This window comes from Vipera ursinii, assembly GCF_947247035.1.
Source record: "Vipera ursinii genome assembly, chromosome: Z".
NCBI classification, from domain to species: Eukaryota; Metazoa; Chordata; class Lepidosauria; order Squamata; family Viperidae; genus Vipera; species Vipera ursinii.
In genome coordinates, this window is record NC_139517.1 from 82,203,351 (window position 1) to 82,230,649 (window position 27,299).

The 27,299-nt window shown below is 37.9% G+C and overlaps 2 protein-coding genes across 4 annotated transcripts in view; both read left to right on the forward strand.

Moving 5' to 3' along the window:
* SLC4A7 (solute carrier family 4 member 7) overlaps nucleotides 1-4,070 on the forward strand; it is a 115,657-nt gene extending 111,587 nt beyond the window's left edge. For all 3 annotated transcript variants that reach the window (XM_083376115.1, XM_083376113.1, XM_083376114.1), the window contains one exon: nucleotides 1,503-4,070. In XM_083376115.1, the coding sequence (XP_083232241.1) occupies nucleotides 1,503-1,584 (82 nt within the window). In that variant the 3' untranslated portion in view covers nucleotides 1,585-4,070. The remainder of the gene's footprint in view (nucleotides 1-1,502) is intronic.
* Nucleotides 4,071-12,136: 8,066 nt separating this feature from the next.
* The window catches only part of NEK10 (NIMA related kinase 10), a 126,442-nt gene continuing 111,279 nt past the window's right edge, over nucleotides 12,137-27,299 (forward strand). Inside the window, exons 1-7 of the mRNA XM_083376121.1 lie at nucleotides 12,137-12,217; nucleotides 13,393-13,530; nucleotides 14,005-14,095; nucleotides 14,377-14,437; nucleotides 16,085-16,218; nucleotides 18,550-18,648; nucleotides 22,385-22,469. Coding sequence (XP_083232247.1) covers nucleotides 14,034-14,095; nucleotides 14,377-14,437; nucleotides 16,085-16,218; nucleotides 18,550-18,648; nucleotides 22,385-22,469 — 441 coding nt within the window. The 5' untranslated portion in view covers nucleotides 12,137-12,217; nucleotides 13,393-13,530; nucleotides 14,005-14,033. The remainder of the gene's footprint in view (nucleotides 12,218-13,392; nucleotides 13,531-14,004; nucleotides 14,096-14,376; nucleotides 14,438-16,084; nucleotides 16,219-18,549; nucleotides 18,649-22,384; nucleotides 22,470-27,299) is intronic.

Genomic DNA, 27,299 nt, shown 5'->3' on the forward strand with positions numbered 1-27,299 from the left:
ATGCATGACATGAGTTTGAAATCACTGCCCTAAACACATACCAAAGAGCTTATGTTAAGGAGTTGGGATCTATGTTTATAACAAAGAGGATAAATTTTAGCACAAAACTGAAAATCAAATATCCATATTAGCAAAATGGATCTCCACTATTTTTATTATAGTACTTTGAATGGGACAGGTAATGTGCTCTAAAATATTCTCAAATGATAACACATTCTGTTGCATGATAAATATATTGGAAAATGAGTAATAATATACTGCTAAAACAAAATAATCATTTGGACTAATTTAAGCTCTTTGCTTGAGAATAACATGGTTTCTTTGATTGTACATTAAGAATTCTGCTCTAAATTACATAAAATATTGGTGGACAAGTTTGCTTGTAGATAGTGACTATATTTTTTTTCAGGCTTAAAAATATGGAGCTTTAGAGATTGATGTGGCAATGTCACTGTCTGAAGAATGCCCTGTCTTAAAGCACATTTTGCAAATTGTGCTGCCATATATGCTGGCAAATTTTGACTATATTTGTGGATATTGTTTGAATTGCATAAAAAAGGATCTAGTACACTCCTTTACCTGATACAAAGTATTCCAGTTTTCTTTCATAGAATTCAAATTTATTTTAATATTCTATGCACATTTGAGTGGGTTCAGTTTAAGACTCATTGTGTAGTATTTCTGGGTTGACGTATAATGTGAAAACTTCTTTTACCTTAATAATTGTTAAGAATCCATTTTTTATTTTCCATTCACTCATTGCTCAATTTCATAATTTCATTTCTCCTCTGTAGTACAATATACAGTGACTTCAGCTGATTTTTTTTTTCAACTGACCTGCAAATTTGGTTATAATAGCCAACACAACTACAAAGTCTTGAGTTCAAATATTACAACAATTCTGCTTCTGAATTGCTCATAAACCCGTCTTTTAGATACTTGCTACTGGGTATTTGCAGTGCAGCCCTGTCTATTATCTATAATCCACCCACTATCCATCCATCCATCCATCCATCCATCCATCCATCCATCCATCCATCCATCCATCCATCCTTCATTGAGTTCTGATAATTCAAAGAACTTTATATTCTAATGGTTATACTGGATTATAGCACAAAAGTCAAATAATGTATTTTACATGTTTAAATACAGATCTATGTTGCACAAGATAGGAATCATTGTGACTTCTTAATTATCAATCCATATTCATTTATCTAAAAGAATGTTCTATTGAACTTGCTAGGTTTTAAAAAGATATGTATAAGGTTATATTGTTAGAATGTATACCTTTTTTAATTTAAAAAGGCATTTATAGGTTAAATCTTGCTTTATGCTCCTGGCAATATGTATTAAGTGAAGAGTGTGGGCATATATCCTTAGGCAAAAATATTTTACATATACAATTATATCAATATCAGCATCCATAGATGCTGATTTATATCAATATATATTATTAATACCTATGTCTTGACATTTTTAATCATATGAATTTTTCTTAACAGCCCTGAAAATGAGCCATCTGTGAAAATAGAAATTGAAAAAACATCTGAAATAAAGTATGTAGATGCTGAAACCTCATTATAGAGGTAAAACAATGATATTATTTTATAGGATATATTGAAAGAGGGTGACTTCACAGCTTCTTTTAAGTACTAGGTACTTATGTGAACAGCAGTGAGATTTTCCAACAAGAAATGTCTATCACTGTGGAAATATTTATTTTAGTGGAATGTTTATTTCAATTTTTTAAATAGGAAAAATAATTTCCTTTTTAGTTATCAGTAAGTCAAAGATCATCTTCAACTATAAATTATTGGTTTGCATAGTATGTGATATTTGTATATAATTTTCAATACAAATGTCCTGTTATCGGGCATTTGCTAGTTGGAATTTTGCAAAGGTTATGCCAGTTTATAAGAACAAATCATACATATGCAACTTAGTGAATTGCTGTATTTCAGCCTTTATTTCATATTATTTTATGGATGACTTATTTGTATTTGTATATGAATTATTTTCTGAGTCGTACTGTTAAACATCATTGTATTGCATTGTATTGCATTTTTTTAAAAAAATAAGTCAGTTTTATTTTTTAATTCAGCAACCACAAGAGCAGATTATACTGAAAGAATAAAGCAGTTTTTTAATATAGAAATCTAGATTGGCATTTATTTAGACTGCCTTTTAATAAGATTAAACATGATTATGGTTCTCTTTTTGTGAGATATGATTTAATTTTCTCCTGGGCATCCTGTAAATATGTTCCAAAGAGCTGGGGGAGTTAGTTGATCATTGGTAACTGCAGGAGAGGGAAGAAATTTCTATCATATAAATCAAAATTTTCCAGTACTACTGTATTAGAACATCTGGATTTACATTAAGAGTTGACTTCTCTGACATAAACTTTATTGCTACTAGACATTAAAAATAAACTTATATAAGTTCTTGAGTCCATCATTTTAAAATTCAGTTCCAGGAAATAAAACCAGAATTGTTTTAAAATTATGATAAATTTTAAAAAATGTTTTCCAAAGCATATTTGTTTTAAATCAATAAAAGCATTTATATAAAATGCTGGGTACAGCTGAGTTTGATCTGTCAAATGTTTAAGCCCTGTGTTTATAGATTTCAGTACACATATATGCCACTGAAATGAGTAAGGTTTGATTGTGCTTAAATAGTACCAGTTTACCAATTTTATAAAGACAGATTGTTTAAAATTTAAGTTTTTTTAGATCAGAACTGAAGATAAACATTTTAATATAAATATCCACTTTAATATGGCTATGTGAAAACTGTAACCGAAAACACATAATTACAAACTGAAACTAAAGTTACTCCTGTTTACAGTGCACCAAAGATTTTTTAAAAATCTTACAGTGTAGAAAAGGATTTGCAGTGTGTGAGCCTCCCAATGCTATTGAACTTAAATTTTTGGCAGCAAGTAAGGGATGCAAGATTTGTAGTTTCATTTGGCAACGTCTAGAATTCTGGTAAACACAAATTTTTGAGAATAATTAAAACAATTATGGATTTTACCTGAAACAAGTGAGAGCAATGCAAGTAAAACTTTGCGTTTTGTTGAAAAGGGCCCAGTCATTCTCAGAAATGCTTAAATGTAAAACTGAGCAAAGGAAAAAAAAGAAATTATTAATTTATAGGCAAGTATGTTAAATGAAAATCTGATGCCTAAGAATGATAAAATTAATATTAATATATTTGGGTTTGATATGAAATATTGGAAACAGAATATTTTCATTCCTGAATGCTTGCATAGCTTGTGCCTTAGTTTTTTTAAAAAAAATATATGCACTTTTTTATTTAAAAATCATACTTGTTTGTATCTCATAAATATTTCTGTATCTTTGAAATTACATTTCAAGTTTGTTACTTAGTGTAGGCAAGTAAATCATGTTCATTAGTATTGACAGCATTCCAAATTAATTATACTTGTCTTTTGTTATTACAAATGTTTGTGTTCAGAGCCATGTGTAGAAATTTACAAAGACTCAAATAGATTGTTTTGAATTTTAACCCTTTGTTTTCAAATGCCTGAGATTCAATAATGCTGTTGTTCAATGCCAAAGGGTTAATAAGTTAATTTAAATAAATATCTGAAAATTATTGAAACTCATTATTTATTTGCTAATTATATAAAATAATTCCTGACAGAAATATCATGACTTGCAGTGTAGTTTACATTATTTGCTTAAATACTGCTTATTAATTCATTATTACACATTTTAATTTTTTGATAGCAGATGTCCAAATAGGATGTTTAAAACTCCAGTGCTAATTTATAATTTTCTATGTTGTATGTTGTAAAAACTATTTCTTTTTCCATAAATAAAATTATAGTATTAAAGTAAAACAATAAAAGACACAGCTTTTATTGTATATAGATATAAATATTGCCCTAAAAGCTATAAATGAGTAAAATTACTAATTCACCTTAGGGTGAAATATAATTTATAGCCAGTATATTCCCATTATGAGAATAGCTAAATGACTGTTTTCTAGATAACCTGATTGCCTCCTTAGGAGCAGACTGATTTAGTGGAAATAACTGTAGAGCAGGCATGTCCAAAGTCCGGCCCGCGGGCCATTTGCGGCCCGCGGGGCGGTTTAATCCGGCCCTCTAACAGCCCTCCCTGCTCTGTGCAAATGCGGCCCTCCCTTCTGATTGAGGGTGGCAAGCAGAAGACTGTCTGCCGCAGGAGGGCGGTGAGAGGGCCGCATCCTGACGTCACTGCCCAAACTTGGAAGATGAGCGGCGCAGGCGCGGGGCGGGCCTGGCGGGACTCACTGCCCTACTACAAGTGCATCAAGTTCGCGCTTTCGCCGTCCTCCGTCTCCTCCTTTCCCGGAGGTAAAGCTAACAACTGCGGCTGCTTGCTGCTGCTGCTGCTCCTCCTCCTGCCGTATTGACTCTCTGCTACCCATTCCGAGAGGTGCGTGCGCACCTCCCCAAACCTGCTGACGTTTGGGGAGGTTTGGGGAGGTGCGCGCTGGGGAAAAGGCCGGGAGAGAAGGGGGTCCGGGCTGGGGAGGAGGGATGGGGTGGGGGAGAAGGAGGCTTCCCGGGCTGGGGGGGGAAAGCAGAAGCGAGGGATCAGGACTCCTCCCGCTTGGCTGCTGCCGCCGCCGCCACCACTCCTACGGCCGCCGCCTGCTCTCTTGGCTGGTTGCTTTCCGCTTCTCTCCCCCTGCCTGCCCTCCTTCCTGCCTTCCTCCCCTCCGCCTCGCCTTCCCCGCTCCCGCGTTTTCCCTCTCCCCGCCTCGGATTCAGGGTGATTCCCCGGGAGAGGGCGATGGGATTCCGGTGAGCTTTCAAGCCTTCTCGACGGTCTCCGGCATGGCTCAGGAGCGTTTCTGCGCCGCCCGGCTGGAGCCTTTGCCTCCTTCCCTCCCCCAAGCAAGGCGTCCTTTTTCAAGTTGCAAAACCAAGCGGGGTGAAGCGGGCTGTCGGGAAAGACATTCAGGAGGGTCCCCCTGGAGAGGAGCGGGAGCGGGAGAAGGAGGAGGAGGAGGAGGGAAAGGAGGAGGAGGAGGTGATCGACTTGCCCAACCCAGTCCGGGCCGGCCAGCCCCGTAACGTCCGAACTCGCACCGCGGGCGGAGAGGCAGGAAGCCGAGAGGAAGAAGACTCGCGGCGGGGACGAGCGCGATCCAGCAGCAACACCCCGGGTCAGGCCCCGGTGGCGGAGGAGGCAGTGGCGGCGGCGGAGGCGGCCGCAGCACCGGCAGCCTTCCTAGCAGCGGCGGCGACAGAGACAGAGGCGGCGGCGGTGGAGGAGGAGGCGGCAGCAGCTGCAGAGGCAGCTTCCTGGCGGTCTTCTTCCTCTCGGCTTCCTGCCTCTCCGCCCACGGTGCGAGCTCGGACATTACGGGGCTGGCCGGCCCGGACTGGGTTGGGCGAGTCGATCACCTCCTCCTCCTCCTTTCCCTCCTCCTCCTTCTCCCGCTCCTCTCCAGGGGTACCCTCCTGAATGTCTTTCCCGACAGCCCGCTTCACCCCGCTTGGTTTTGCAACTTGAAAAAGGATGCCTTGCTTGGGGGAGGGAAGGAGGCAAAGGCTCCGACCGGGCGGCGCAGAAACGCTTCCTGAGCCATGCCGGAGACCACCGAGAAGGCTTTAAAGCTCACCGGAATCCCATCGCCCTCTCCCGGGGAATCACCCCGAATCCGAGGCGGGGAGAGGGAAAACGCGGGAGCGGGGAAGGCGAGGTGGAGGGGAGGAAGGCAGGAAGGAGGGCAGGCGGGGGGGAGAGAAGCGGAAAGCAACCAGCCAAGAGAGCAGGCGGCGGCGGCCGTAGGAGCGGCGGCGGTGGCAGCAGCCAAGCGGGAGGAGTCCTGATCCCTCGCTTCTGCTTTTCCCCCCCAGCCCGGGAAGCCTCCTTCTCCCCCACCCCATCCTTCCTCCCCCTCGTCTCGCGGCCTTTTCCCCGGCGTGCACCTCCCCAAACCTCCCCAAACGTCGGCAGGTCTCCGGACGGCGGCGGCTTGGAGAGGTGCGCGTGCACCTCCGCCCTTCGGAAAGGTGCGCGCACACCTCTCGGAACGGGTGGTGCCACTCTCCATTTGGAGAGGTGCGCACGCACCACTGCCCGTTCGAAGAGGTGCGCGCACACCGGGCGGTTGGGAGCCGCAGGAGACGGCTCAAAGAGCCGCATGTGGCTCCGGAGCCGCGGGTTGCCGACATAGTGAAAATTCAGCTGCCAGTTGATCTTAATGTTATAAAATGAAATGTATGCCATTTGCAATTAACTTGGCATAAAATAATTCATTTGCATTTAATTGCAATTGTTCAAAGAATGTTCGGAAAAATGTTCGGCCCTACAGCATGTTCACTTCATCCAATCTGGCCCTCTTTGAAAAAAGTTTGGACACCCCTGCTGTAGAGCAATCCCAGGAAATGTATCTTTTCTGTTCTTTAAGGCAACATGTTTTCAGTGCAGACTATCTGAATTTTAATTCTATATAAACACTTTGCTTAAAATTGTTTAATGTCACAAACAGAACATAAATACCTTTTTTCATAGTGGAAACTCATGAGCCCATATACATACATACATACATACATACATACATACATACATACATGATTCATTATGCTTAGTTTCCATATTCCACATTATTAACCACGCTAAAAACAAATTATTCAATTTTTCAATGCAATCAATAAAATATGTAAAATAGTGTTCAAAGCATGTACATTACTTAGCATCCAATATTGTATTTTTCCTCTTTTACTTCAATTAAATTTATTTCTCTGTACAGTAGTCTTATAAACAGTGTTGTCTGGTAAAAATTCCAACCATAATTGTAATGTCAGATAACTGTGGTACATTACAAATATTCATAGGTCTTCATTGTTTAAAAGTTTGTTAATGAATTGTGTTATGTCCCCAACATAGTGCATGTTGGTCATCAGTAGAATGTATTGAATGTTATTTTCTTTCAACACATTTTGTTCAGTAATGTAATGATTGTTAAGATGATTAATATAGGTTCCATATGTTATTTAGCACAATTACTATGAAGAACCCTTTAATTTCATGAATAACAGGTGTGTAGTGTGTCCATAGATACTTGTATTAATATAAAATGTTGTCCTGTGATTTTACTATTTTGAATTTTTATTACTTTTTAGAAAATTTATCAATAACAGAAAAATGCTTATAATTGGTGTGAAAATAAGAAAAATCATATTTAGCATATATTGTCACTGTTTTGCAATCTTAGAATAACTTATTTAATGGACAGGTTTTTATAAATGCAGTTTATTCCCTTTTGTCACTTATACTTTGTTTGTAAGTGTCTTCCAGTGTTCAGCATTGCTTCCTGAACAAAACCATCTATTTTGATTTGAGGTGTAATTCCACAGTATACTACAATTTATATAACAATTTTCTAATCGTGCATCATTTTCTTATAGAATTATATCCAAAGTTACACTGTTTGAATGTAGAGATAATATTTTATTCTTTTATATAATGCCTACAAAATTCTCCAGTATGTAATGGAAAAAATCCAATGTTTTATCATTTGTTTAATGACTATTTTTTGTAATATTTGAAAAGGTTGAAAAAAAAGCAATAAAATGTCACTGCTTTTAAAGACTCGAGTTACTCTTTTATATATACATTGTACCTGTAAGATTAACATATCTAATGAGGGGGAAAAAGGATCCTTAAATGTTAGGCCCTTTCTCTGCGGCCTATCATTCTGAGATAACAGTGCCTATGGGTGAACAACAACTAGCAATTGGGTTTTCTTGCTGCCATCATCCTGTCACTATAAACCAGTTTCTCTTTTTCTACACCAACTCTCTGGGAAACCAGAAAAGATTGAAAGGGAAATCTTTGTCCCACTCTAGGTCTGACTAAACACTAAAGAGAAACAAATGTTTAGGAGTCAGTAGCTAGAAGTCAATATTTTAGCCAATCTGATGAGGATGATAGAAGCCAACCAGCCAGGACTGAAACAAATAAAAAAAGTTATCAAAAGAAAGTAAGTTTTGGAGGGAGGGAAGGAGGAAGGAAGGAAGGGCTTAATATGAATCTGATATGGTACTGATCTTCCAAAGCAAGCTCACAAATAGCAGATCTTGTTAAACAACTTAAGCCTGGCAATGATTTTATTGCTACTAAAGTTATTCAGATCTGTTGTTGGACCCTGTCCTGTCTTATTTAGTTTCATTTATAGTTTGTAAAGTATTAATTCCAAAAAACTAGGTTTAGTTTTGATAGTTCCAATCAATAAAAAGGTATCTGGGTTCTGCTTGCTAATTGTTGGCCTCTGGCCTATGGAACATGTAAAACAATTTTGGGTTAGAGCTGGGATATAGTTTTTGCTTGGAGTCATATAACCTATTTACCTTTTTAGAGAGAGTACAGTCTAAATACTTAAGCGATTTCAAATTCCACAATGTGTTCCCAACATTGTCTTAACACCATTTGGCTGGCAGGACAAACATTGAAATTCATATTGATACATCCTCCTGTATTCAACTATACTCAAAATATTCAACTACAATGGTGCTGAATAAGTGGTGATAACAACCAGTCCTTAGAAGGACGTATGATTGTGATCTGCACTTACAAGGTTGCAGTATCCCACAGTCATGTGATTATCACTTACAACCTTTCCTGCCAGCTTCCCCAAAGCAAAGTCATTTGGCAGAATGGCAGTGGAGGTCGTAAATTGTTCAGATAAGTCTCCCATCACCCTTACATCCTTCCCCATTGCACTTACATTGCATCTTGCTGGCCACTTGCATATTCTCACACACTCTCCCATCCAGCAGTAGTCATCTCAACCCCAGTAGACTTCCCTGGCCATTTTTGCATACAGCAACAGCCATTCAAGCTCTGCAGCATTTGTTCCACGTCTCCGACCTGATTAATACCCCCTTGCAAACCCTTCTCCACCCTGCAGCAGCCACTTAAGTGCTTGCCAGCCTGTTGCAAGCCACCTGGGATTTGCAACTTCCTGCTGACTTCCCTGCTGATTTTGATTATTGGAAGCTGGCAGGAAATTGCAAGGAAGTGCTCACTTAACAACCAATGATTCTCGCTTAATGATAACAGGGACTGCAAGTATTTTGTTGCTAAGCAATGTGGTCATGTGATGTACTTTATGACATTATGACTGCATCACTTAGTGATGATACTCCTGGCAGTCCAGATTGCCATTATAATCCCAAGATGTACAAGTCATTAAGCAGAATGTGGTTAAAGTCCCAGATAAAGTTCTGAAGGAACATGGGTGGTAGTGGAGTGGGTAGGGCTGGGAGATCCTGGGAGGTCCTAAGTTGTTGCGCAGGCAGCATGTGAATTAGGGAAAGACAGGACGCTTGGAAGGTTGAGCATAGGCTGCATATGGCTTGGGAGAGGCCAGAAGATGGATGGTGCAACAGGACAAAGTACAGAAGATTGGGGGATGGGCAGTGTGGCATAAGTGAAAGAAAGCCAGGGAGACTTACCAGAGTGAGTTCTGATAAGTCATTTTGTTCCCTACTGACTTCCTTATTGACTTTGCTTATGGGAAGCTGGCAGGGAATGTTGCAAATGGTGACTGTGACCATTGGATTAACGTTTGTAAATGTGAGCCAGCTGTCAAGCTTCCAAATCGTAATCACATGTCACGTCAGTGCTAGAATGGTTGGAACTTCAAGGACTGGTTATAATTACCATTTGTTCAGTGCCATCACAACTTTGAACAGTTGCTGAATAAGTGGTTGACAAATAAAGACTACCTTTAAAGCTATGCCTAATTGCAATTGAAAATTGATTAGCAAAGTGAAATATAGGGTAGCTATTATTCCTAATGTTTGACTAGTAACACTAATCTGGGATAAATGTCTTCCATTACATTTACAGAATCACAAAAGTGATAAGTAGGACCGGTAGTAGAAAAAACGATTGATTTAAATGATTGGCAACTATTAACTTACAAATGTATGCCATACAGAAAGCGTGAATTATCTTGTGCTTTGTTGAGAGGTTTGTCCAGCTCCTGGTTTGAAGGGGAAAAGCTTAATTCCTGAAAATCCTGGTAATAGAAGTAAGATGAATAGATACTTTTTTGTGAAAAAAAATGGCAAAAGACCATCATCTCTATTATGATATTCCTGGTATAGAGACTCATTCCTACAAAGAGGGAATAGGTTCCTTGGGGAAAGGACAAATGCTCCCTCTTCTAATATATGTTGATGATGATTCCTAGAAGTGAAGTTTATGATTACCTATAATAGAAAAAAGAACATGCCCTATAAAACATTTGGTAATTTCTTTGTGTGATATAATACATGTTCACACATTATATGTATTATCTGATATTTAGAAATAAGAAGTGATGGTACTTCTCAGCATAAATAACAGGAAGAAATTAAATGTGCCCTAGAAACCAAAAGTAAACTCTTCAATAAGATTAACAATAACTAACTAAAACGCTATTTGATTAAAGAGCTGGTCTGGCTATACAAAGAAAAATTCTCTGTGGATGAGAGTAGGATACAGATAAATACTTCATGTTTTTAGGCATTTAGGACCAATTTATGACAGATTCTAGGCCTATAGTATGTCCAACTTAATTAAAAAAAAACCCATACGGTGCCTTTCAAAACACAGGTTTCTCAGAATGGCTTTTTGTGTGTGTTCCTTCAAATCACTTTTGACTCTAGTGACTGCCTGAAGAAATGCCTGTAGTTTTCTTGGCAGTATTTTGGAAGCAGTTTATCATTGCTTATTTCCTAAGGCTGAAGAGTGACTGGCCCAAATTCATCTAGCTTCGTTAGTGCCTAAGGGGGAACTAGAACTCAAGATCTCTAGGAATAGTTTTAATTATTTCATGTTATTTTATTTTAATTATTTAACCTCCATTAGGCAATAAATTAAAAATACAGAAGTAATTAAAAATTTCCATTTCAGGAGTACATATGTATTCCTCACAGTGGTATTGCAGAGTAATATCATTGAGATAGTTTGATCCTATCATGTAAGACTATGGGACAAAGTAGAGGAGGGTTTCAAACATCATCTTAAGGTTCAAAAAAGGTTTTTTAAAAAGTGCCCTATGATATTATGGAATCAAATTTAACATTAGAAAGAGGCCTAATAGTTTTTACATTGAACCTTTAGGGAAGGCAACAGTACTTGGGAAATAATTCAGCATGAAACATTCTTAGCAGATGTGGGGGGAAAAGTTGACCAGATAGGAAATGAGTATTGTAGAAAAGCCAGAAATATGTCATAGGACAGGATATGCAGTCAGTCAAAGAAACCATAGCAAATATATGCTAGGAGCAGTGGAAGGGAAGTATTCTCAGGGGAAAAGCATCCATGACTGGAAAATACTGTGTTTAAATCTATACAGGAATACACAGTAGTTCCCAGATAGTGTACTGACTTAGTTAGGGTTAAGATACTACAGGGCTTGCCTTATTACAAGCAATATACAGACTAGTGTTTTTTATCCTTGATAACCTTAAGATGTGTGGATTTGGAATTCCCAGAATTCCCCAGTAGCTGACGAGAGAATTCTGGAAGTTGAAGTTCATCAAGCTTAAAGTTACCAAGGTTGAAAACACTGATACAGATTTATCACCCACTTCTTGGAGGAGTATGATCACTTTCCCTTTTACAGTTTCCCTTCATTGGCGGTTTGACGTCACCGTTCTTAGGCACACCCGAGGGGCGCTGAGCTAGAATCATTCTTTAGGATTCTAGCCGCGCGGCTTCTCTGTTGCTATGACAACAACGGTAGTGTTAGTTAGTCGTTGTCCCGGAACCTTCTCGGCCTTTTTCTACGGAACTTAAATCGCTGGTTCTAAAAAGCGACCTTTTACGGAAAAGGCGCACTATCAATGGTTCCTGCGTTTGCGGATTTAATCGCTCGGCGGACTGGAGCTTTTTATTTGGCTTAAAACAATTATTACTGCAAAAATAAATAGTAAGCGAGCGAGCGAGCTGCCATGGTGTAAGAACTGGCACTCCAAGCAGGTGAGTGATAGAACGGCGGCCGAAGGCCAGCGGTGTCCTATGCAAAAAATTGGGGAGGAGAGACGGGAGGAGTTAACAGTGCCAAATACCCCTGCCCTCCTGAGATCAACCTCGAATTTTGCGATTAGAAGGAAAGGCACGGAGACCCATGGAAAGCAGCTCTGGCAGTTCCTCAAAATCCTTTTACGGCATGAGATTTAGCGTCGGCGCGTGTGAGACAAATGTGCATATACATGGGTAGAGTGTGTGACTTTTACTGAAAACCAGGAGCAGCTCTGAGGCATCTTTAAACAAGAGCTGACTTACTGAGCTATAATAAGCTTCTGTAGAGCCCATTCGGCCAAATAAACAGGGCACGCAGCCTCCTCCGTGGTTATAGTTGGGATTAAAAAAAAAATAGTACAGATGGGCTCAGGTTAAAAAGGTAAACCGTCTGGTGCATATAAACGAGGGCCTCAATTTAATATGTACAGGAAATGTAAGAGGTACGATCTACCATTTCTTTTTTTATCAAGAATTGTTTTCGAAATTTTCTTTTCTTTTTTGGGGCTCCATTCTTCAAAGATTTTTCCCCTATTTCTTTATAGAAGACCGATAGTGTAGGTTTGAGAAAAAAAACCCAGGAATACCAGTTAACCATATGTAATATTGCAAAATTTATTAATTTGTATTCTGCATTTATTATTTTTACAAATAACTCAAGATGGTGATGCAGTGTATTGCCAGGAAGCTGGACCCACTCTATAATTCCTCTAATTCAAAAGTTAACAATGCAAGGGCAATTCAGTATGTTTTGGTTTGCTGGATGTCATCTACTTTACAGCACAGTCTAGAATACCTCATCTATTTCTGTTAGTATATACACCATATAAGTAATTGACCTTGGCTAATTTCAGAGGCTAAACAGGATCAGCTAAACAGATGCCAAACAGGTGGTGAATGCCTTGAGAAATCCAGAACTGTTATATAGACTGGGAAGTCAAATGTAATGGGGGGGGCAATAACAGTTCTCTTCCATAACATTGCTAACAAAACTAGATGGATGCAACCATCAGAAGTCAAGCTTGATATTAAGAGTTCTGTTTCTGGGAACTTCTAATTTAAATTCATAAAAGGATATGGATAAACAGATAGAGTAGTGTAGTATTACTTTAGAGCTCTATTATGTGTGAATATATCATCTCATTTTTCTGTTTATCGTTCAAAAATACATTTTGTATTAAGATGTATAAAGGCTTTGGGCACTGGCACATTTAAATGATCACTTCCTTATTTACAGGGGGAGGCGAAGGTCGTGTACATAGAATGTTGCCTTTTTAAAAAGTTGTAATAGGTATGGCCAATAGTTATGTATATCTTCTGCATACTGTTGACTTTTTCCCCCCAGAAATCAATGACAGAAGATTTTACATTCAGAACTACAAGATCTGCTCAACTAGTTCTGTGCTCTCCACATCTGAATTCCTTGTGGGCTTGCTGCAACCCATGCCATGCTACATTAGAAACCACTGCCCAAAATGGAGAGGTATCTCAAAATTAATTGATTAAATGAAAGCCTGTATGTTGTAATGGTTAAGCTGTTGGACCAGGACCAAAGAAACTCAGGTTTAAATCTGTACTTATATATGGAAACATGCTGGGAGCATTTTTGCTAATCTCTTTCTATCCAGTCTGCCTCACAGAACTGATGTTACTGGAATTAAATTAAAAAAAGATCCCCATATGAGTTCCCTTCTACTCTTAAAGGAAAAGTGGAATCTAAATCTAACTAAATAACCTGATGTACTACTTAAAATTCAAAGGTAGAATAAATCCCACTTAGAGGTGATTTTGTGAGTTAACTCAGTTAATATTTTTACTATAGGTTTTATCTTTTAGTTAGCATATATTTCTTTTTCAACTAACTCTATTTCTTCTCCTCCAGTTGCTGAAATTCTGTTCCCATTGTTCTTCACATGTCCACAAACCAATATTCTTTTTAATGTTTGTTTCCTTTAAGAATTAATTCTGCTGCCTTGAGGGTATAAAATGCCAGATCAACTCAAGAAGGTGAAGACCAAAGAAAAGGCAGCAGATACTAAATCTCAAAGGTATAGTATTTTTCACTAAATGTCAGCAATATCTCCTGCATCTGCACCAGCCATTAAATAGTCTGAACTCTGTGTGTACATGGTTACTGTTTCTCTGGTCACCAAGTGTGACAGAAATAGCTGTGGCTGACAAGTCTATATAAATGTGGGCAGAGACAGGGGGTCATAGAAAGGTGCTCTAGAAAGATTTTTCTGCTACAGAATAGTATGGATAAAATTACATTTCATAATGATATGGTAATTATGTATTGTTAACAGATATATAATTTCTTTCCCCCCAGGAATTATACTAATCTTAAAAGGCTTCTGGCCTTTCTAAATGTCCAGTCTAGCAAGCAACAGGTACTTGTCCAAATTGCTATAATTTGAATCAATGTTTTAAAAATAGTAAATCTTATACAATGAATTTCATGGTTTCAATATGCTTACAGGTTCCTCTAATAAATAGAACGAATTGCATAGAAAGAACTCAGTTATGTTTTCCAAGTGCTTATGTTTTAGAATGAATTATTTTGGTGTTTTTTTTGTGTTGTATTTGCTTTTGTGTTGCTTCAGCATCATTTTGCTTGATTATAGGTAAAAAAAATTCAGAGTTTTGGATAATAATAAACTGGATAATGATATCATTTCATGTCTGTTTGTGTCCTGGGTTTCAGTGTAAAATGCATCATATTTCTAGTAGAGCAGTTTTCATTAAAAGTTTTGAAAATATGAGGCAGTATAAATTCCAGAAACACTGACTGAACTAAAATCTGATCTTAAAAGACAATACTGCTTAGATTAGATTAAAATGGATTTGTGAAATAGATCCATTTGTGGAACAGAAGTCTACTGTAAGTATTTGGTGCACCCACTAGGGATTACATAAAAGCACTGTCTCCAGTACTTCTACATATTTTCAGCTTTCTATTCAGGAACATCAATCTGTGTAGGATAGCTCCTACTCTATTTTGTTTTATCACACTAAGACAGGACTGACTGATAGGTAGATTGCTTTTGGGTTCAAATTAAGGTGCTGGAAATGATCTATAGATTTCAACCCTATAGCATAGGGTTAGGTTAATTTAAGGGAACACCTTTCCCCAATCACATCTACCCATCCGATGAGGCCTGACAGAAAGGGCAAGTTGTGGAACCCAAGCAGAAAAAGATACTATTTGATAGGGCCCAGAAAAAGAGCCTTTTCTGCCATACCATCTGCCTTTTAAAGCATCATTCCCCTGAGGTCAAATTGGCCCTGTCCTTTGTAAACTTCTGGAAGGGCTGAAAACATGGCATACTATCTGGCCTAACAAAGGCATGGAGCCTGCACAGTGGCTATATTGCTAGCGAAATTGAGGGCATGTCCTACAATTATATTTTTATGGTTTTTAATGGTTTTTGTTATGCTTTTGGTTATTTTCTTGAATTGTTTTTGTGTTTTTAACTTTGTATGTTACTTGGAATCACATGTGTGAAATGAGCAGCTATATAAATTTATGAAATACATACATACATACATTCCAAAGCAGAGACTGCAGCTTAGCTTCTACATTTTCAAACTATCAGGCTCAGGCCACTTGGCAAGAGTTGTCTAGAATCCTACACTGACCAGATCCTATGTTACTGTACAGTCTTTTGTACCCCAGAACCTATTGGGAGCCTTCAAAGCAAGATTCTAAGTTGAAGTTTATTGAAACTGCCCTCTTTGTGCTTCTGATCTTCCAGTTAAATGCTCTAAATTATTGTCATTTTTCTCCAATAGTCCAAATTCAAATGTGTGTGTGTGTCTGTGTCTGTGTGTGTGTGTCTGTGTCTGTGTGTAAAGATACTCAATCTAGATGAATATCAGTGACTAATCTTAAACACAGAGGAATACTAATAATTGTATCAGTTATCTATATTTCATATATCATTATTAGTATTATGGAATTCAAATGACAATCACTGATATTATTCTGGTTATATTAAGTAACTTACTTAACTGACAACCCTGTCTTGCATTTGCAGTTGCCAGCCCTTAACTTTGAAAGTATTAATAATAGTATGACCAAGTATGAACGATATTCTAGCAACTCTTGCAAAGAGAAATATAGAGGACAGTGGGAAGAATCTTCTGAAGCTGTTGAACTGGAACGCTTCAGGTACAATGTATTGACATTAATTAAGGTTTATTGTATTTGCATGCATTTACTTTCAATATTTTTAAATTTTATTCTCAAGCATCTATGCATATTTGAGGATGAGGTTTCTGAAATCTTTGATTATAATTAAAGTACAGCACTGAATACAGTTAAAGAACTTTCCAAAAGTTTTAAGCACCTTCCAGAAATTATTGCTAACTTGGAATTGTTCGGATGATACAAGGGTAAAATAAATACCAATTTGTCATACTACTTTAATTAAATGAAGTCCAATTTAGTTTTCTTTAGCCCTCCCATTATTTTTGACATACCATTAGAAAGGCCGAATGAAATTCCAGCTTGAAAAAAATTGTGCATTCCTATTCTAGAGCTTCTTAGAGCAGTGAAGTATGCTTATTCTTGATACCTGAATTTAAGACATAACTATTGTATTAATTTATTGATGCTTCATATATGGATAACAATGTAGAATTTCTATAGTTTTAGTCATGTGAATATATATAATTATTTCCTCTCTTATTGAAGAAGTCTCATTTAAAGGTGGGAGAGTAGGGCAGGTAAAATCATTTGTACTGTCATTTAATAGAATGATAGTGTAGTAGTCTGAATTCATATGGAAAATATATTTTCAGTGACCATTTATAAAATGATCTTGATTGAATTCTATTCTACGAATGGCACATTATGTATAAAAGAGTGCCCTGTCCATTTTGCTGATTGGAAGAAGTTCTGCAGTTTACTGCACAGACAAGGAAATGACTGACATTGACTTACTACTGATTGCTCAATGACCATTCAGATTTATAGCAGACTCCCCAAAAGCTATTTATGACCTGTTCCCAAAGTTACAGATGCTACAGTGGACTCATGGTCATTTTCCCTTATCAGTGACCACAGGAATGCTGCACTCCCCTCGTCCTTTCCACTAGGTCCTGGCAGGCCTTGAACCTGTTTTCCATCCCAACAGGCTTCACATCCTCCTCCTCACTTACTATTTGAAGATCTCTGTTGCTCTAGAGCTTAGATTAGGGAATCATAACAAGCCACTTTGTTGCAGGGCCATGTGGCACAATCCCAGAAATGGCTGCCATTTTCCAAGCAGCCACATTGAATTGTGGTTGCTCAAAAAATAGCGGCCACTTCTGAGATTGCACCACATCATTCAGGAGTTCTATTCTGCTTCCCTGATGTGGACCTTGCAGCAATGCGGGCTTCTGGAGTGTTGTGCCGATCACATTAGGGAAGCAGAAAGGACCACTACTTTACTGGGTCATGTAGTGTGATCCCAGAAGTGGCTACTATTTTCTGAATGACCACAATTCAATGGAGTCATATTGAAAAGGCAGCCACTTCTGGAACACTTCTGCATGGTCCAGAGACATAGAGATTTGTTCTGCTTTCCTAATGCAGTTTGTGCACCACAACACAAAGCTCTTAAGCTTGCCTCAGCATTGCACAGGTTGGATTAGGGAAATAGAATGAATTAGTTTGTTGCTGGGCCCAAAGTGGCTGCCTTTTTGATGCAGCTGCATTGAATTGTGAGGAAGGGGTGAAGAGGAAGTCTAAGCCCTGCAGTGATTCAGTGGAGAGGAAGGCATGTGGGGACCCAGTGGGAAAACAGCTACCAGAGACTGGGGGGTGGGGGAAGCAGGTCCAAAGGCTGTGATAGGAAGCAAAACATGGAGTGTCTTGGGATGGGGGAGGCTTTGGGATGCCTGGGATAGGCCTAGGCCTGTGGCAGGCTTCCAAGAGCCTTACCCCACCCATGAGACACACCACATACTGCACTTAACAACCCACATAGTTGTTTAACAACTGCATTATGATAAGCAGGAGTTGGTGGGGTAAGGGAAGGCTCCATTATGGCTAGAGGTCGAGGATTACCTGTATTGTTTTTATTTGTTCTGAGATAGCCAAGGGATGAGTTATAAGCAAACATAAGCTTAATAGGAAAGCTGTGCATCTTTCTCTAGCTGGCTAAATGCTGTCTTGGGACAAATGGATGTTTGTAATTACCAATTCTTAAATTGTTAAGCCAGGGTCAGTCATATTTCATTTTCCAATAGGCATATATGACAGTTCTTAAGAGTATACAGCACTAAAAATAATTGCAATATTCAAGGAAGAGGGAGTGACACTACTGGTGTTTCCCTGAGACTAAGCAGTGGGCCCATACCTGAGCTGCAATATGATTGTAGTATTTTAAAGAAATTTAACTTCACATATAGGTTGGATTGGAGTATATATTTTCTGTAATTGATATTTGTATAATGCTTTTTGTACTAAGATTTGAGTCTTTTGCAATGTCTGATTTGCCTTTTGTGCCTTTAGTATGAATTACAAGAATGAAAGAAATTTTAGTCAACGCCCGCAGCACAAGTTATTTCAAGATATCTTCACAGCTTTGGTTAAAAACCGGCTTATTTGCAGGTAAGAGATACAGACTATATGTATAGCTTGTTAAAGAGTGCTGCAAAATTGAAGAGATTTTGTTTTTTAAAAACATATAAATTTATATAATTAGATACAGCATTAGTATGATACGTTCTGTGTGATTTGTCTACCCTTGTAGGCATGTCTTTATATGGATACTCAGATGTAAGTAATTAATTGGAACAGGTTGATAAAGGACTGTAGCATAAATTGTTATAAATCATAATTTATAGATATTTGATAGTAGAACCTGATTTTTATATTTATGCATTCTTGAATTGTATTATGTTTTGATTTCTAGTAGTGAAAGGAAGTCATGTTACTAACTGTAAAGTTCTTATGAGAGGTTATTGCTCTCTTTTTTTGACCAGTTTCCAGATAGCTCCAAGAAGGTTGCAATGTTTTTATTTATTTATTAAATTTTATGCTGCCCACTTCAGTGATAAGGTGACTTTGGGCTTCTTACAAGCAGGAAAAAAAAAACAAATATGGAAACAATTAGAATTCAACAAGTTGCACAAAAGCTAAGACCAAGGAGAAGGACAAGATGAAGGTGAAGTCGTCTTGTTTATTCTGACAACCATCTCCAGCAAGGGCCCCAAAGTAACCAGGAAAACCAGGGTTTTTTAGGCCCCTTTGGAAGGCCAGGGGAGTGGGAATAAATCTCACCTCCGCTGGTAAAGTGCTCCACATTGCAGGAACCACAATGGACAAGGCTCTTCTAGTTGACCCCACCAGATAAAATTCTTTAATAGATGAGGTTCACGTAAGCCCCTTCCCATGTGGGGCAAGATAATTCTATTGGGGGTCTTCAGATAACCTGGACCCATACAATAAAGATCATTAAAGATGATGATCAGTACCTTGAATTGGACGTGGAACCACTTAGGGACCTCCAGAACTATCCATGCCGCTGCATTTTGCACCAGCTCTAGCTTTTAAATACTCTTAAGGGTAGAGGGCATTGCAGCAATCCAATTGAGAGATGATTTGAGTATGAGGGTCTGTGTGCAAGGCCTCATGATCAGATAACACAACTGGCACACATTGTGAAATTGCACAAAGGCCCTCCTAAGTCATGATTTTCCTCTGCCCTTCAAGCAAGAGTTTAGAAGAATTCTCAGATTGCTAACCAAATCTGCCTGGGGTAGTGCAACCCTGCAACCATAGCGACTCCATCTTACTAAGATTCAAATCAAATCTCTTGTTCCCCATTTAGACCTTCACAGTACTGCAGAAGGGCAGCCACAACATCATTTTGATAACCAGAGATGGTGATGTAGAGCTGAGTTTCATCTAAATACTGATGGTATCTCATCCCATGGTATTGGATGATCTCGCAGTGATTTCATGTAGATGTTTGAAAAAGCCATATTCATGTTAAATTGATTTTGCAGATCTGTTTGTCAAAATTCAATGATTTGGGGAATAAAAACCAAGAATGCTAACACTCATTTTGATCCTATATCTGATTCTAATCTGATGTTATTCTTTTCCTTAAGAAGTATAAGCACACAGTACTATTGTACCTAGAAAAATTGGTAATGTCCATAAAATCATGTCTATGAATGCAAAATGTATAGTACATGTTAATATATCACAGTTTCAACTTGCAACATAACATTAAATTTAAATTAAATTTAACTATGAAAAACAAGATTGTTTTATATCCTCAAATGTTCCAATAAATTATGTACATTGCTTCTCACAGAAGGGAAGCTATTTAAATAAAATGTGGATGTCAGCTTTTGTTTTTTTAAAAAAGTGTTTTATTATTTATTACTGCATTTTCCCTAAGACAGGATGGATAACCCATGGCCTTTGGTCACCCTGTAGTTATTAGTAACACTGTTGTCAATCCGCCAGCAATCTTAGAATCTGATTGTCTCTCCTTCCCTCCCACTGGGTCAAATTAAACTTCTACATGGAAGCTGAAAATTGTCAAGAGGCAAATTACTCTCCTTCCATTCTCAAAACCTCCTCCAAAATCAGCTTGGTTTCTCAGATTTAGTTAGATTCATTTGTTGACATTTGGCTGGTTTAATTATTTCTAGAATACAAAGTCTTAAAGTTAAATACCCAAAGGTACTCTTTATTTTATACTAATTTTATACTAACAAGAACAATTCAGTGAAACTGACTGAGATAGTGACTGATCTAAAATTTCCAAGTGAACTATGTGATCAAGGAGGATTTGAGCATGGATCCGGTACCTTAATTCTATATCAGTGTGACACAGCACACTCACTAAATGTGTAGGATTTAATTCAGTCCTAAATTCTATTACGTTCGGTCAAGCCTGATTTAAATTGCATTTGAGCTATAGCCATTTTTCATAAAATTTGAATAATTTGGCTGAATTTCAAAGGCTTTATGCTATGTTTTAGTTTTACATTAAGTTTATTTTTTCTTTATTAACTGAAACAGAGATCAATTGTTAAATAGTTTAAATAACTCCTTTTCTGTGGAGAGAACCTTGAAAAGAGCCATAGGCCCAGAGAGATTGTTCCAAATAATCTAATTTTGGGGAGTTGATTTATATCTACAGTAGTACCACCTTTGTTTTTTACTATTTTTAGAAATTGACTTGATGGCCAGCATATCCTTGAACTGACATTTTAATCAGGGCTATTTCTGAGACGGAATGAGTGAGAGGAAAATAAATTGAAATATATCTTACAATTGTATAGTTATGTATTTGCCATTTTAAAGATGTTAAATCAAAACTTAAAAAAATTACTTGCAAAAAAAATAAAGATGAGATTTTTTTTCCATATGAGGTAAGTTCAAACATAGACCTATTTGGCTTTTTTCTTGAGTGTTGAAGCTATTGAAATCTGGGACATGGAGAAGTTGCAGGAATGAAGTATTTGTTATTCCCAAATGTCTGTCACAATCAAAGTATGTTTTCTGCAGTGATTTATTTATTTTCATAATGATATAATTATGATGCAGTTCACATGCTATCAAGAGATTAAAATTGTACTATCCCTTAGTCTTCCTCTTACTATTGTTTATCTGTACACCTACTTCCCAGTTTATCAATCTTTTTGCTGGCTTGTCCACATATCCTACTTATTCCTTTCCAGAAATATCAATAAAACTTTGAGTTAATGGACTTGTCTATTAATTGGGATGGGATATTTAGATTCAATTTTGTCATTGCTGTTAGGCTTTGGCAACTGCCTAAACTAATAATGATTCATTTCCAAGGACAATTTTCAAGGAGTTCTTTTTAGTAAGATATATTGAGATGAATTTATTTAATAGAGCTACAAAAATTCCAGAAAGTGAACTATTGCTCAGTTTAGAATCAATATATTTTGCATTGATTTGGGTGACGGTTTCCTGCATCCCTCTGTTTCACAAACATAGGATGCACTGAAGAGAAAATATTTCTCTTCATCAATAGTGGGGAAGCTTGAATCTGCTTTTCATATGAAGGTTGCCTGAACTCATTAAACTGAGGCCTGTAAGGTTGAGGTTCTGTGTTGCTGATTTGTAGTCTAAAACTTGAAAGCAATAAAATTTTGATTTTGTTCTAAATTTAGAACAACATATAGTTTAATTAAAAATAAGTTAAATAATTGGGAGTAAGTTATTTGTATGGGTTCAGTTTATGAGATGCTATTTTCTTGTCTGTGTCTGAATATTAGCTAAAAATATGAAGTTGCTCAATCAGAATATATTGGTCTAGAGTTATTAATATGTGGTATTTTTTTATTTTTTGCAGAGAATGGGCTAACCAAGCTTCATCCCTCCATTTTCTAAGAATTTTAATTTGTATAAGATTATTAATGAGAGATCCATGCTATCAGGTTGGCTTGTCTTTAATTTACCTTTTAAAATATTCAGCATTACATTCTGTAACACAACTTTAACTACTGGTTAAATATTAATGCAAGTCAATGGCCTTTCTAATAACAAGTTATATTTCCTTATGCAATTTGTACATCTAGTTAGTAAATTCTATTCTGATTATTGACGTGCTAATATGGAATGATTTGAATGCATTTTCAATTTGTCAGCATTGTCCTAAATCTATAAATAAATTTAAAGCAACTGATTTTTTTCACTATTGCAGTAGTGAAGCATTAAAATGTTTTATTCAATTAATTCAGCAAAGCAGTAAAAGAGGAGCAGTGTGGTTTTCAGTTCTGCTAAATTGCTCTAAACCAATTTTCTCTTTGCCAGTATGGACCCAAATGCAGAACCCAAAAACCAATAATCAAGGCTTACTCTAGTAATTATTTAAAATATAGGAATTCCTCCAGAAAATAATGGAAGGGACTCCCACAGACTAAACTATGCACTCATATATTTCAGGAAAGGAGAAAAATTATATAGTTATACATAGGTAATAGATGATGAAAGCATAGATATTCATAATTAGCAAACCTCAAATTACCTCCCGCTCTTCTACCATTACTATACCCAAGAAAGAATTATTGTCTTAATGAAATGATGCATATCAGTTACGTTATCATAGAAATTTATGTAAAGCGGAGTACCAAGCATTTCAAGGTTGCTCCAATTAGCACACATTCCTTCTATGTTTCTGCCTTGCTAATATACTCCCACTTCTCCAAAAATTTGTTTCCTCACACAGGCAATTCCTGGAAAATGTATTTATCCTATCTTTAAAAACATGAGAGTGTTATTAGGTGGCATACAAACCTAATAACATTTAAAATCATGAAAGACTGAAATAATTTTAAAAAAACCTCCTGTTCTACTGGTTTCAGATACTGACTCACACAATTTTATGTATTTATTATTTATTGATCAAATTTTGAAACCACTCATTTCTCTCATAGATGGACTCTGGTGTACAAATAAAATATTAAAACATGAAATAGTATATAAAATTAAAAAAGAGGCAAAGTTTATTAAAATTCAACATTAAAAATTAATTAAAAGGCAAGGGCAGGGCTTTCAGGCAGTAACCAGCTACAGGGTTGGCTGAAAGCCTAAAGCAAGAAAGCAGAGCCATGTTTTTAAATCTTTCTGAAAGGCCAAGAGAGTAGGGGCCCATCTCATCCCTGGGAGAGAGTGTTCCAGACGATGGGGGTAACTCTCTTCTTGGACCCAACCAGTTGGAATTCTTTTACTGACATGTCTGCAACATATCCTCCCTGCCTGACCAAGTGAAACAGGATGATGTAACAGGAAGAACACAGTTCTATAGATAACCTGGCCCTGTGCATATAGGACTTCAAAGATCATAACAACACCTTGAATTGGACCTGGGAGCAAAATACTACTCAGTGAAGCTTATGCAGCAAAAGTATTACATGTGTCATTCTTTGGGCAACCAACATTGCTTGTGCAGCTGCATTCTGTATCACCTAAAGCTTCCGGATACTTTTCAAGGGTAGCTCCGTGTAGAGCTTATTACAATGGTCCAAATGGGAGATGATCAGGACATGAGTGATCAAGCAAAGAGCCTCCTTACTCAGGAAAGAGCTCAGTGGGCTCACAACATTAAGTTGAACAAAGGCTCTCAGCCACAGCTGATAATTGTTCTTTGAGCTAGAGCCATGTCCAGGAGCCCAGATCACGCACTGAATCAGTCTGGGGTAGTGAACACCATCCAAGATAAAAAATGATAAACACCCAGATACAGGCGGGCCTACCCACAGTCACTCTACCTTACCAGGGTTCAGTTGAAGTCTATTCCCCACAGCCTCCAAGTATCACAAAAGAATTTCCACACCGTCACTCACTTTGCCCAGGACAGAGATATATAACTGGGTGTCATCAGCATACTGATGATATTTTGTGCCATGGTGATATATGATGAAATCATCTGTTTGGCATAAAAATTAAAAAGGTGCAGAAAAAGCCCCAAGCCCTGCAACACCCCACAAAGCAGGGCTGTGATCTTGGACCTTTTGTTTCATATCAATATCAATTGAGATCATCCTCAGAGGAAGGAGGTGAACCAGTACAGAACTGTGCCACTCACCCTCAATTCCCTAAGTCAGATTAAAAAGATACAATTGTCAATGATATAAAAAGTTGCCAAGAGGTCAAGAAGAGCCAGATGAGTTCAGTTTACTCAAGGTCAAAGAAGTAACAGTCAAGGTATGCAAACTAAAACAGTAGCTGACACACTTGCCTAAATAGTTTGCTGCTAATAGGAGCTGGTAACAGGAGTATACTTGGATTTCAGTAAGACATTTGACAAAGTGGGCCACAACCTACTTCTTGATGAGCTGGAAAAATGTGGGATAGACAGCATCACCATCAGATGGATTTGTAACTGACTGACAAACCGCACTCAATATTCAGTGCTTAATGGAATTACATTGCTTCTAGATGGAGGGAAGTAAGCAGTGAGTCACCCCAAGGTTCTGTTTTAGACCCAGTATTCTTCAATATCTTCATAAATGATTTGGATGAGGGAATAGAAGAGGAACTCATCAAATTCGCAGATGATGCCAAATAGGTAGGAATAGCCAACATCCCAGAAGATAGGCCCAAGATCCAGATGGATCTTGACAAACTTGAACACAGGTCCTATCTAACAAAATAAATTCAGTGTAGAGAAAAAGAAGATTTTGCACTTAGGGAAGAAAAACCAAGTGTACAGGTTCCAGAGCACCAGAAGGCAAGATGAGAAACAACAGATAGAAATTAATCAAGGAGAGAACCAACCTAGAACTAAGGAGAAATTTCTTGACAATGAGAACAATCAACCAGTGGAATGGCTTTCCTACAGAAGTTGTGGGTGCTCCATCACTGGAGGCTTTTAAGAAGAGAATGAACATCCATTTATCCAAAATGGTATAGGCTCTTTGGTGCAGGGGTTTGGATTAGAAGACCTACAAGGCCCCTTCCAACTGATAATGATGATGGTGATGGTGATGTAAGAGAATAGTACAAAATACAGGGAGTGCAGAATTATTAGGCAAGTTGTATTTTTGAGGATTAATTTTATTATTGAACAACAACCATGTTCTCAATGAACCCAAAAAACTCATTAATATCAAAGCTGAATATTTTTGGAAGTAGTTTTTAGTTTGTTTTTAGTTATAGCTATTTTAGGGGGATATCTGTGTGTGCAGGTGACTATTACTGTGCATAATTATTAGGCAACTTAACAAAAAACAAATATATACCCATTTCAATTATTTATTTTTACCAGTGAAACCAATATAACATCTCAACATTCACAAATATACATTTCTGTCATTCAAAAACATAACAAAAACAAATCAGTGACCAATATAGCCACCTTTCTTTGCAAGGACACTCAAAAGCCTGCCATCCGTGGATTCTGTCAGTGTTTTGATCTGTTCACCATCAACATTGCGTGCAGCAGCAACCACAGCCTCCCAGACACTGTTCAGAGAGGTGTACTGTTTTCCCTCCTTGTAAATCTCACATTTGATGATGGACCACAGGTTCTCAATGGGGTTCAGATCAGGTGAACAAGGAGGCCATGTCATTAGATTTCCTTCTTTTATACCCTTTCTTGCCAGCCACGCTGTGGAGTACTTGGACGCGTGTGATGGAGCATTGTCCTGCATGAAAATCATGTTTTTCTTGAAGGATGCAGACTTCTTCCTGTACCACTGCTTGAAGAAGGTGTCTTCCAGAAACTGGCATTAGGACTGGGAGTTGAGCTTGACTCCATCCTCAACCCGAAAAGGCCCCACAAGCTCATCTTTGATGATACCAGCCCAAACCAGTACTCCACCTCCACCTTGCTGGCGTCTGAGTCGGACTGGAGCTCTCTGCCCTTTACCAATCCAGCCATGGGCCCATCCATCTGGCCCATCAAGACTCACTCTCATTTCATCAGTCCATAAAACCTTAGAAAAATCAGTCTTGAGATATTTCTTGGCCCAGTCTTGACGTTTCAGCTTGTGTGTCTTGTTCAGTGGTGGTCGTCTTTCAGCCTTTCTTACCTTGGCCATGTCTCTGAGTATTGCACACCTTGTGCTTTTGGGCACTCCAGTGATGTTGCAGCTCTGAAATATGGCCAAACTGGTGGCAAGTGGCATCTTGGCAGCTGCACGCTTGACTTTTCTCAGTTCATGGGCAGTTATTTTGCGCCTTGGTTTCTCCACACGCTTCTTGCGACCCTGTTGACTATTTTGAATGAAACGCTTGATTGTTCGATGATCACGCTTCAGAAGCTTTGCAATTTTAAGAGTGCTGCATCCCTCTGCAAGATATCTCACTATTTTTGACTTTTCTGAGCCTGTCAAGTCCTTCTTTTGACCCATTTTGCCAAAGGAAAGGAAGTTGCCTAATAATTATGCACACCTGATACAGGGTGTTGATGTCATTAGACCACACCCCTTCTCATTACAGAGATGCACATCACCTAATATGCTTATTTGGTAGTAGGCTTTCGAGCCTATACAGCTTGGAGTAAGACAACATGCATAAAGAGGATGATGTGGTCAAAATACTCATTTGCCTAATAATTCTGCACTCCCTGTAGTCCAAGATTCTTTTTATTGAAAAGTTTTAAAATACATTTTATCTTTAACAATCCCCCCTTTTCAATTAAAAAAAAATAGTCCAAGATTCAAAGAGCCAGGTCATAGTTCTCAACCAATCCAAAGGTCATAATTTCACAGACAGAATCATACAAAGGTTATAAAAAGCCATATACAGTATGAGATGGTTGT